The 11,334-nt window shown below is 60.6% G+C and overlaps 2 protein-coding genes across 3 annotated transcripts in view; one reads left to right on the top strand and one right to left on the bottom strand.

Annotated features, from left to right (window-relative positions):
• NDUFB7 (NADH:ubiquinone oxidoreductase subunit B7) overlaps positions 1 to 1,071 on the top strand; it is a 1,945-nt gene extending 874 nt beyond the window's left edge. Inside the window, exons 2-3 of the mRNA XM_049788759.1 lie at positions 485 to 653; positions 870 to 1,071. Coding sequence (XP_049644716.1) covers positions 485 to 653; positions 870 to 1,002 — 302 coding nt within the window. The 3' untranslated portion in view covers positions 1,003 to 1,071. The remainder of the gene's footprint in view (positions 1 to 484; positions 654 to 869) is intronic.
• Positions 1,072 to 1,152: 81 nt separating this feature from the next.
• TECR (trans-2,3-enoyl-CoA reductase) lies at positions 1,153 to 10,795 on the bottom strand. Of its 2 annotated transcripts, XM_049788525.1 has the most exons (13): positions 10,656 to 10,795; positions 3,461 to 3,511; positions 3,164 to 3,215; positions 2,890 to 2,934; positions 2,716 to 2,819; positions 2,464 to 2,579; positions 2,271 to 2,376; positions 1,963 to 2,035; positions 1,833 to 1,876; positions 1,691 to 1,748; positions 1,523 to 1,611; positions 1,385 to 1,430; positions 1,153 to 1,304 (listed from the first exon to the last, which is right to left on the bottom strand). In XM_049788525.1, the coding sequence occupies exons 1-13, from the start codon at positions 10,668 to 10,670 to the stop codon at positions 1,177 to 1,179; spliced, it is 927 nt and encodes a 308-aa protein (XP_049644482.1). In that variant the 5' UTR covers positions 10,671 to 10,795; the 3' UTR covers positions 1,153 to 1,176. The 2 variants fall into 2 exon arrangements, with proteins under 2 accessions (XP_049644482.1, XP_049644481.1); XM_049788524.1 differs by lacking the exon at positions 10,656 to 10,795 and having other exon boundaries at positions 3,461 to 3,746.
• Positions 10,796 to 11,334: the final 539 nt, after the last annotated feature.

Here is an 11,334-nt window from a genome sequence, read left to right as displayed (position 1 = left end):
CCTGACTTCTTACATCCAGCGTGTAGGCTTCGCCTGGATGTGGCCGATTCCCTCCCGCGCGCCCTCACTGCACCCCTCACCCGTTGCTGCAACCCCCTACATTCTGCCCCCTTCTCCAGGAGGCAAGCGTCGGGGTGTCATGGGTCCCTCTCTTTAGACCACATCCCTGCCCAGAGGTCTTGCCTAGCTGCGCTGTTTCATTTTGCTCCCCCAGCTTAGCACAGCGCCCCGACAATGCCTGGCTTGTGTCTCCATGGGGCAGAGATTCTGAGGGGCTCACTGTACCCCAACCCTGGTGCAGTCATGCGGCCCCTCTGCCGCAGCCTGAGACAGCGTTACCCTGGGCCCTGTGCAGCAGGAAGGGAATGTTCCACAACACTGCAGGAGCCTGCGGGGTACCACGCGGGGGTGCACAGGACAGCCCAGACCTGGCTGGGCAGGCAGTGAACCCTCTCTTCTCCCACCCCCAACCCCTCGCGCCCAGAGATGGTGGCCACGCAGCAGGAGATGAACGACGCGCAGCTGGTGCTGCAGCAGCGGGACTACTGCGCGCACTACCTCATCAAGCTGCTCAAGTGCAAGCGCGACTCCTTCCCCAACTTCCTGGCCTGCAAGCACGAGCAGCACGACTGGGACTACTGCGAGCACCTTGAGTGAGCGCGGCGGCGGGAGGGAGGGACGGAGGGGCACCCCAGAAGTGCATGGCGGGTGAGCGTCCTGGGTTCCCCACTGCAACCCCATCCCTGCGGTAACTTGGAGTGGCCTATTCCCACTCACTGGATGTCCCCCTCTGCGTGGGTGCAGAGCTGAGGTGGGCGGGGTGCCTATCGGCCTGCACCCTCTCATGCCCACCACCTGCCCTCCCACAGCTACGTGAAGCGCATGAAGGAGTTCGAACGGGAGCGGCGGCTGCTGCAGCGCAAGAAGCGACGGGAGAAGCGAGAGGCCGAGCTGGCGGCGGGCACGGGGCACGGCGAGGTGGGCCCTGAGGTGGCCCTGTAGAGGCCCCGCAGTGCGCCCCCATTCATGGGCAAATAAAGGCCTGCGGGCATGGCTAGACCTAGCCTCGAATGTGGCGCTGTGGGTGTTTCTGTGCGGCGCGGTTAATGGCAACCCCAGAGACAGCGAGACAGAGGCCCTGTCCAGTGAGGATTTTATTGGGGTGGGGTGGGGGGCTCAGAGCAGGAAGGGCACGATGGGCATGCGCAGTGGCGGGTAGTCCCGGAACTCCTTCAGGTAGCTGCGGTGCTTGCCTTTGGCCCAGATGGTCATCTGTGTGAAGCCCACCAGGGAGAAGAGAGCCACTGTGGGGGAGAACGGGAGTCAGGGGTGGCAGCGTGGTGGAGGCTAGCCAGCTAGGGGTGCGGGCAGTCGGGTAGCTCACCTGGGACGCACTGGGTCATGAGCGCGAAGCCGATCCAGGACCCCACCTGCGGGAGATGGGTCAGTGAGGGGCGCTGGGGGAGCCCCAGCCCGAGGGAGGGAGGAAGGGAAGACGCGGGGGGGGAGGGGGTGTCCTAACCTCATAGGTGTAGTTGGGGCAGGACACGAGCAGGAAGAGCCAGGTGAAGGGGTTCTTGGTTGGGTACGGGATCTTCCTGGTCTTCGAGCCTGCGAGAGGGGGACACAACAATGATGGAGCCTACCCCCCCATGCCCCATCGTACCCTGCAGTCGGTCATTCAACTCACCTGCTGGCCGCAGGTCTCGAAGCGCCATGTGGATGGAGAAGTTACCCAGCTGGCAGATCTGGGGAACAGCAGTCAGTGGTGGCGCAGGCGACCCCCACCCCACCTCATCCCTCCCCTACGGCCAGTCCCCCCAGCAACTCACCACGAAGATGGCCAACGCCAGTTTCACCTGCTGGGCGCCGAAGGCTGCAAAGAAGCAAAGGGGCCTGAGTGGGGGGAAGGCCGGGCAGGGGTGGCGCCCAAAAGGGGGGCAGCGGGGGCCAGACACTTACTGGGGGGCGTGTAGAGCGGGTGGTTGATGTAATAGGCCATCCAGGCAGCGAAGCCCCAGTAGTAGGTGCAGTTCTGAAAAAGGCAGGCAGAGGCGGGACTTGGAGGGTGGACCGTGGTTGGATGGGGAATAGAGGCGTGATGTGAGGTGGGTCGTTGGAGTTGGGCAGGGATTGGATGGAAGATATGGGTGGGCCATAGGAGGTGGGTAGGGACTGGATGGCGGGTATGGGCGGAGCACAGATATGGGTGGGGCACGTGTCGGTGGACAGAGGGTCAGAGGGCCAACAGCAGGCAGGGAGGGGCTCACCTTGAAGATGTTGCGCAGGGGCATGGTACCGTGGGAGAAGCGATGCACGAAGAGTGTCTCCAGCAGGCGCTTCACGTAGTGAAATGAGTGGCAGATGCAGGCGAGGCTGGGGGGGGGGGGAGTTCGGCAGCCTCAGTGGTGCGAAGGGCTCCCCGCACCCCAGCCCAGAACCTGCAGGGCCGCCCCTACTCACTGCACCACCGAGTGCCGGCTGGATGTGAAGTCGTATCTGCGGCCATAGATGAAGGGCACCCGGAAGTAGAAGAGCAGGTAGATGAAAAGGGGCCCCGCGTACTCGGTCAGGAAGACCTGGGGGCAGGGCCGGGAAGGGAGGGTCACCCCAGTGCAGAGGGGATCAGTTCTCACCCGCGACCTGGGGTGGCAGGTGGGAAATGCACAGGCAGTGCGGCGGGCAAAGCAGGGGGAAGGAGGAGGCGGGCCTTACCGTCACCCAGCTGATCTGGGCACCCAGGTCCCGGAAGTAGAGCGTGGCCGTGGTGCCCACGGGCAGCTTCTGCAGCACATCTTCGTCCTTCAGGGACTTGCCCTCTGTGGAGAGAGGCCGTGCTCAGGGGGCTGCCTGCCGCCCGTGCCCACGGGGTGCCCCCACCATACTCACTGGGCTCCAGTCGGAGGGACTGGCGGGCCGGGTACCACTGCGGGTCTGCGGAGATCAGGATGGGAACAGGGCGTCAGCACCGGGCCTGGGCCCCCCACCCCCAGAGGCCCGCAAGGCTCGTCCTTCTGCCGCCTGGCAAGGGCATCCTGGTGCATGGCCACAGAGCAGTGCCCGGATAGGCCAGGACCCCCAGGGCCAGGGCACTTGGGCCGCTGCAGCCCCACAGCACAGGCAAGGGCCTGAGGAGCGCAGGAGGTGCCCGGCCAGAACTTACGGCTCTTGGTGAAAAGGTTCTTGATTTCCGCGATGGTGGCGTGAGGTTCCACCTGCAGGAATGGGCGAGGGAGGGCTGAGTGGGGTGAGGCCAGGCCCCAGTGGGACAAGGGAGCAGGCCGAGGGCCCCCCCACCCCCACCCCCAGGCTCTGGGGCCCTTCCCCCAGATCAACTCCACCTTCTATCAAGGCACCCCTCCCGGGCCAGCAGTGCCCTCTCCACCCGTGCTGGCTCTCGGGAGGCTACAGGGGGCATGGACACCTCCAGGAGGTAAAGGATCCTGTCTGTCCGACCCACCTTGTCCAGGAAACACAGCTTCTCACGCGTCCTGGCATCCAGGATCTCCACCTCGAAGAAGAGAACGGCCTTTTTAGGTTTCTTGGCTGTCTTGTGGGGTGCTGGCCGGGGGAGGCTGTTGAGGCCGGGTCCTGGGCCCACGTCCCGGGCCACCACACTGCTGCTTAGGTCCATGCGGCCGGCTCTGCCCGGGTCCCTGGCCCAGCAGCCCTCCCCACCCTGAGCACTGGGCCCTGATCAAACCCGCCGGCGCTGGATAGGTGCCCGCCGCCGCCGTGGCCTCTGGGCAGCTGTAACCTGAGTGTCCTGGGCCATGGCAGCTAAATTTATAACAGCCCCAGGTGGCCCAGGAGGGGGGGGCTGGAAGAGCAGCTTGCCAGGGCACAGGGACCCCCCAACAGCACAGAAACACGGAGCTCCTCCAGAACCCGACCCCAGCCTAGGTTGCAGCACCCAGCCCCCCCACCCCAGCTGGGGTGCACAGCTGCGGTGCAAGAAATCCCGCTGATTCCACAAATCCTGCAAATCCGACATAGTCCATCACGTCCCTGCTGGGCCCAGAGCTGCTGGGGATTAATGCCACGGTGAGAGCCTGTTCTGCCGAGGTGACACATTCCGGAGGGATTCAAGGGATCCTGGAGTGAGGGCGTGGAGTCCCTCCATGAGGAGCCCCACCACTTGCACTGTGACAGCCGCTGTGCATCCCTCGCCCAGGCCCAAGCTCCCCAAAGCAAGCACCTGGGCCTTCCTGTCCCTTCCTGCCTCCAAGGGGCACCTGGCTCTTCGCCAGAGTAGCCCCTATCCAAGCCAGCAGCTGGATCGAGTGGTGCAACTGGCCATTGCAGGGAAGAGGACCCAGAAGAAGGCACTGGGCAAGTGACTGGGGCAGAGTCGGGTCTACAGGAGATCCTGCTGGTGTCTGCAGTCTGGGGGTGCAGTGGCCAGACCCGAGTCACAGGAACAAGGGCAGGCAGAGGAGCTGCCCCCAGTGCCGCCCACCGCAGGGGTGAGGGAAGCAGGGCCTCAGGGAGGAGCCCGGAGTGCCTGCGGAAACACTCAACAGCTTAAAATACAACCAAGCCTGGTCGTGCAGGGCAGGGCCGCTGCAGCTGCCGGGGAGGGCTGACACCCTATCCTGGGCCCAGCTGGCCAGTGGCCCAGCCCCAAGCCCAGCAGAGGTCGGCGGGCGCAGGGAGGAAGCACCGGAGTAAGGTAAGCCAGGGGCTGCGCGCCCCACTCTGGCCCCCGTCTGCGTCAAGGGGCTGGAAAGGCATGTGGGGCTGGGGTGCTGAGAACACCCCAGAATGTTCGCACTGGAGAAGAGACAGTCTCCTCTCCTACCACCCCCACATAGGAGAGTCCTGACTGGGTGGGGCAGCGCCAGAGACCCCGGTTCTACCCAGCACCACCAGGTGCAGGTGCTCTGTGGGCCGGGCTGCCAGGGACCCGGACAAAGAAACGGGACAAAGAAGGGACAAGGGTGCAGGCAGGGGGCTGTGAAGGCTCCTGTCCCCCACCACTGATAGGCTAAATGTGGGGTGGGTTCATGAGCACAGGCTACAGGCCGCTCCCCGCAGAGAAGGCGGATGGGCAGCAGCTCGGCAGGAGAGGCCTTGGGGCAGGGGTCTTGGGGGGTGGGGTGGGGTGGGGACAGCACTGGTCCCTAACAAGGGGAGTGGCCGGCGGCCACAGCACAATGCACGGGGACAAGGACAGGGCAGGAGTCCGGGAGGGGCCGGCAGGACTTGTGCGATGACAGTTCGACTAGTCCGGGAGGAATTCGCACCCAGAGGCCCCAGATTCCGGGGACTGGCCAAGAGCAACTCGTGGTAGCACGAGGTCAGGGCGCCGTGGCCAGGACAGGGGGCGGGGCCTGGGCCACCGGCGGGTGGATGGGGCGAGGGGCAGGGCCTGGGCCGGGCATCTGCTGCTCTAGTGCCCGGACACACCCCCAACTCCTGGGCCTCAGACATGCGCAGTGTGTCGCAGTGTGTCTCCCGCGGACCTGGTTTCCGGTGCTGGCCAGGCCGATCAGACACAAGCACCCAACCAGGAAAGGTGGGTTCCCGCGCAGGGGTTCCCCCAGTATGCCAGGCCTGCAAACACGTTCGGGGCATTCCCCTTGGAAAAGGTTGGTCATGGCCAACCAGGATTCCTGAAGAAGGGCCACCCGCTGTCTGTCCTTCTGTCCCCTGGTGCGCAGTTCTGAGCTGAGAACTTTGCCGAGGCTTGTGACACCCCCCACCCCTGGCAGCTAGGAAAGAGGGATGAGTGCGCGAGACCTCTCGTCTGTCCTCCCAGTGGCCCACTTGGTTCCTTGGCCTGGTCAGGGGACAAGGGAACCTGCAAGCCAGGCCACCTTGTGTGACCCGAGCCACAGTGCCCAGGCGGGCAGCATCCTGCATAGAGCCTGGATGTGTCCTGAACACTCTTATTAGAAAGGAGGAGCCTGCGCTGCCGCCTCATCTCCGACCCAGGCAGCAAAGGGTCAGGACAGCCGGACCGAATCTGCAGCCTTCCCCTCTGGCATCTCCACACAGGTCCCCAGGCCAGGCCAGGCCACACCTGCCACACTCCTGCTTGGCTTCCTGATGGCTCTGGCACACCTGCCACAGTCCTGCCCTGTCACACACCTCCTGATGGCTCTGGATGGAGGCCATCGGGCACCATCTCCCTCCAGAATTTTCAATTATTTCAGGGGAGAAGGGCTGAGGCAAAAAAGAGCAAGACAGGGCCAGAAAGAGAGCATAGCGGGAAGGGCACTGGCCTCACATACAGACGACCCCAGTTTGATTCCCTGAGCACCGCCAAGAGGGGTCCCTGAGTGCAGAGGCAGGAGTCAGCCCTGAGCACTGCCAGGGGTGTAGAAACAAGAGATAAAGACTGTGTATGAGGCAAGGGCCGGCAGCTGGGGAGGAGGTCTCTGCACAGGGTGGGGACAAGGCTCAGCCCCTAAAGCAGCTGGGGTTCCCCCCCCAGAGGGACAAGGTCCAGAATAGCAAAGCCTGGGTTGTGGGAGCACCTCAAGGACCCCGGGCTTGCAGGGAGCCAGTTCTCTGGGCTTCCTCTGTGGAGTACCAACCCAACCCTCAGGATGGTGGGGTGGGGGCTGCACCAATGGCTGTAGCAGCTGGAGCACCAACCTCTCAGGCCCCTTCAGGCACCCCAGGTTGCAACATTTGCTGCACTTTGCAAAGATTCGGTCACTTATACTGCCTGTCAATTGTCCTTCAGAATCAAGGTCACTCCAGAGAATTGAGGGGCATCTCTCAGCTCGGTCCCAGATACACACCCCTTGGAAATAACAGAGCCCTTCCTTCAAATTCAGTGGCATGAGTGGCCCCCGGCCCCGAACCCCTCCTATCTTTAAGGGCTGGCAACAGGCGCTGGGCGTGGAAGGAGCCAAGACCAGCAGGGAGATGCCTTGAAACTGGGGAGTCTCTCCTCTAAGTTGCCTCTAAATTGTGGCGTGGGACCTGGTTGGTCCTCAAGGCCCATCTACTGTGAAGCAGAGCTGTACCCACTCTTTTTTTTTTTTTTTTTTTTTTTGGTTTTTGGGCCACACCCTGTGACGCTCAGGGGTTACTCCTGGCTATGCACTCAGAAGTTGCTCCTGGCTTCTTGGGGGACCATATGGGACACCGGGGGATCGAACCGCGGTCCGTCCTAGGCTAGCGCAGGCAAGGCAGGCACCTTACCTCCAGCGCCACCGCCCGGCCCCTGTACCCACTCTTTGGCAAGGTGCCACACAGCCCGGGGTACCACCTCCGCCACCCTTAGGTGGCTTGTACAGGGCTGGAGGGCGTCCAGGCAGTGGCATTCGAAAGTTCTTATCTGAGCAGAGGTGAAGAACCTGCCAAGGTGATGGGGAGCACAGGCACTGAATGAGGGCCCACCCCAGCCCCAGGGGTCATGCCTAGGCACTGAATGAGGGCCCCCCCAGCCCCAGGGTCATGCCAAAGCACAGAACCAGAGCAATCTCTGAGCACTGTCAGTCATAGCACACTCCCAACCGCCCCCCCCCCCACCCCCCCCGCAGTTCATGATTCTCTGACAGCCTGTGATCACAAAGCCAGACTGAACAGGCAAGATCGAAGCTCCACCCCTCATTCTCCGCATCAGGTCAAAGGTGACGAGGACACAGCTCAGGACAAGTGCTAGGCATCTGGTGTGAACTCTGAGCAACAAGGCAGAAGCAGCCCCCTGTAACACTGTAGCGTAGCCCACCCCCCCCCCCCCGAAATTATAAAATAATGAAGAATTCTGGATAAAAAGGATCCTAAAGTGAGGCTGAAGTGATAGCACAATGGTAGGAGTTTGCCTTGCACATGGCCGACCTGGTACAGACCCAGGTTTGATCCCCAGCATCCCATATGGTCCCCCGAGCCTGCCAGGAGTAACCGGAGTGCCGCCAGGTGTGGCCCATCCCCAAAAAATGGATCCCAAAGATTCTGTTTAAATTACAAAATTGGGCCAGAGCGACAGTACAGTGGGCAAGGTACTTGCTAACCCAAGCTCCATCCCCAACACCCCTGAGCCCCACCAGGAGTGATCCCAGAGATAGAGCTAGGAGGAAGCCCTGAGCACAGCGGGGTATGGCCCTAAAATACATAATAACAGTAATAATGATAATAATGGGGTCGGAGCAGTGGCACAGGGCGAAAGGCATCTGCCTTGCACGCACTAGCCTAAGACGGACCGGGCCCGGAGAGATAGCACAGCGGTGTTTGCCTTGCAAGCAGCCAATCCAGGACCAAAGGTAGTTGGTTCGAATCCTGGTGTCCCATAGGGTCCCCTGTGCCTGCCAGGAGCTATTTCTGAGCAGACAGCCAGGAGTAACCCCTGAGCACCGCCAGGTGTGGCCCAAAAACAAAAACAAAAAGACGGACCACAGTTTGATTCCCCCAGTGTCTCATATGGTCCCCAAGCCAAGAGCGATTCTGGTGGTGGTGGTGGGGGTTTTGGGCCACTCCCAGCGGCTCTCAAGGATTACTCCTGGCTCTGTGCTCAGAATTCACTCCTGGCTGGCACGGGGGCACTATATGGGATTCCGGGATTCAAACCAGCGCCAGTCCTGGGCTGGCCGCTTGCAAGGCAAACGCCCTACCCGTGTGCTATCTGTCCGGCCCCAACCAGGAACAATTCCTGAACGTATAGCCAGGAGTGATCCCTGAGCGTCACTGGGTGCAGCCTAAAAACCAAAAACAAGATGATAATAACAATAAAGGGGGTGAGGCAGAGCCTCTGTGAGGCACTGTGTGGTCAGTTGCTGAGAAAAAGGTGATGGCCAGTTCCTGAGGAAAAGTGGGGTGTGGGCTGCCTGGGGGAAGGGGAGAGGATGAGCTGGGTTTCTCACATAGGCAGTTTTGCAAGATAAGTAAGTTGTGGAATGAATTGCACAACAGATGCACTGAATTGTCAAACAATCGGGGACTCAGAAACGGGTGAGAAAGGGGCTGGAAACAGGACAGCAGGGAGGGTGTCTGCATTGCACAGGCAGATCTGGTTTTGATATCCCCCACCCCCAGCCCCTCGAGCACCGCCAGGAGTGGTTCTCAAGTGCAGAGCCAGGAATAACTCCTGAGCACTGCCCCAGGTGTGGTGCAAATACCAAAGGAAAAAGAAAAGAAAGAAATGGTGGGGCCGGGCGGTGGCGCTAAAGGTAAGGTGCCTGCCTTGCCTGCGCTAGCCTTGGATGGACCGCGGTTCGATCCCCCGGTGTCCTATATGGTCCCCCAAGCCAGGAGCAACTTCTGAGCACATAGCCAGGAGTAACCCCTGAGCGTTACCGGGTGTGGCCCAAAAACCAAAAAAAAAAAAAAAAAAAGAAAGAAATGGTGAGAAGCGTTAGATCAGGGGCAGAATGAGGACTAGAGCATGTGCCTTACCAGCCCCCCCCAAAATAAGACTGGCACATTAGTGCCAGGGAGATTTCAGGGAGCCTGAAAGAACTAGAGCACAATGTCCCTGAATATCACCCGCGGCTATCCCCGCAGAACTAAGCTGGGATGTCACCCCACCACCACCACCACCACCTGCTGGTGTGGACCAAATAAAGGAAGGGAGGGGAATAAACTCCCAAAAGATAGTTAACTTGATGTTGTGAGTATAGTACCTCAAAGTCAAGAACATGGAGTCATCAAAGCAACAAGAAAGCCTGGGAGCAGTGTCTTCCCCCAGGCTGACAAGTTTCCTCCTCCGCATGAGCCGTGGTGTCCTGAGGAGATAAAGAAACTGGCACAGGGCTCAGTATCCTCTAAGTTCCTTTTTTTTGGGGGGGGTTGTCACACCCGGCAGCACTCTGGGGTTCCTCCTGGCTCTGCGCTCAGAAATCGCTCCTGGCAGGCTCGGGGGACCCTATGGGATGCTGGGATTCGAACCACCATCCTGCATGCAAGGCAAACGCCTTACCACTATACTATCTCTCCGGCCCCAAAGTTCCTTTTTATTAATTCTTTGTTGGACGGGGGATGTGTATGTGTGTTCAAAGCAGATAGTTTATTCAGCCTCTTCCTTCACCCAGTGAAGATTCCAATGCTTCTGGACCCAGAGATGACTTTGATTCGATTATGCTTCAGGCTTTTAAAATCAAAAAGCAGTTCGAGTGGGATCCATAATGCCATGCACAATTATCAACTGATGACCATTTCTCTACTGACCAGCTTTTTCAGAGCTGTACCAACCCCCGCCGCCTAAGCCGCTCCACTCCGGGACGTCCCCAGCCTAGGGAAGGGGTCCAAAGGTCAAGCAACAGAGAGAAAGAGAGAGACAGGGCTTCAGTTGCAAAGCCCCTAAACCCGAGGAGGTGTGTTGCAAGACTGTCTCGGATCGGATCAGGAGGATCAAGGGTCCCATTCCTCCCCGGCTACGTTAGCAATTCAGCGCGCTGGGCAAACGGCAGGCAATCCGCAGGCTTCCCACGTCCTGCAGGGACCCCAAGCGAAGATACTCCCCAAAACGCCTGGGTTGCAGAATTATAAATACCTCCCCGCACATGCGCACTGCGATCGACCCCTGGCCAGACGCACACGGGCGCGCCCACTGCGCATGCGCGCTCGCTCGCCTCGCGCTCCGGGACAGTGGATGAGACAGCGGGCGGGGAGTCAGTCCCGGGGTCCAGCGAGAGAACTAAAACTGGGTTTTTTTTTTTTAATTATTTTTTTAGGGGTTTTCCCCCCATTTCTTCGTTCCTTACCTCATAGTGCTTCATGGTTCCCTCAGCAGGCGATGGGCTACGATGCTGACTGACCCCGATGCTGCCCGCGATCGACTCCCCACAGGCTCGCCGCCGCCGCCGCGCGAGACTATCCCGGGCCCCGCGTCGGCTCCGCCCCCCCGGGGCGCGCGCTCTACCAACCAATCAGATTCCTGGACACCCACTCGCCCCCGCCCTGCCCAACCGGTCTGAGCGAGGACTAGCCAGTCTCGCCACGAGGTCAGCCAATCAGTTCTCGAGGCCAACCGAGGGGGTGGGTCTGAAGGGCGGGGAAATTAGAATAAAGGGGTGGGGCGGTCCGGACTTTTCCACTAATCAAAAAGAGGCACAGAGTCACGTGACTCCCTCTGGACACGCCCCTTAGCGTCGCTATGGAAACCGAGGGAAGCAAAGGAAACCGCGACACGGAGGCGGGGGCAAGAAGTTGAATGACAGGGAGAGCCGCCAGAGTAGGACTGATGGCATGCTGCGGTGAATTCCATAGTGGGCAGCCCTGAGGTTACCCAACAAGGTAACCTGGATGGAAAGACCTCGCGGGCGAGGGGTCCCCACTACTGTATGGAATGGAGGGAAGGAAAAAGTTTGAAACAGGAACTCCCCTGAGTCTGCACCCCATCTCAGACCAGGTGTCATGGTCCTCCATTGGGACCAACGCTCG

This window comes from Suncus etruscus, chromosome 15 (genome assembly GCF_024139225.1).
Source record: "Suncus etruscus isolate mSunEtr1 chromosome 15, mSunEtr1.pri.cur, whole genome shotgun sequence".
In the NCBI taxonomy this organism is placed as follows: domain Eukaryota; kingdom Metazoa; phylum Chordata; class Mammalia; order Eulipotyphla; family Soricidae; genus Suncus; species Suncus etruscus.
The sequence above is the reverse complement of the archived record's forward strand: the minus strand, read 5'-3'. Positions and strand labels throughout refer to the sequence as shown.

Bases quoted from the DNA above. Each gene is read 5' to 3' on its own strand.
- TECR (XM_049788524.1), bottom strand. From the start codon at position 3,634: ATGGACCTAAGCAGCAGTGTGGTGGCCCGGGACGTGGGCCCAGGACCC. The intron at 2,935-3,163 runs GTAAGTTCTGGC...TGATCTCCGCAG, and splicing joins GAACCTTTTCACCAAGAGCC to ACCCGCAGTGGTACCCGGCC. The intron at 2,036-2,270 runs GTGAGCCCCTCC...TGCCTTTTTCAG, and splicing joins CCCTGCGCAACATCTTCAAG to AACTGCACCTACTACTGGGG.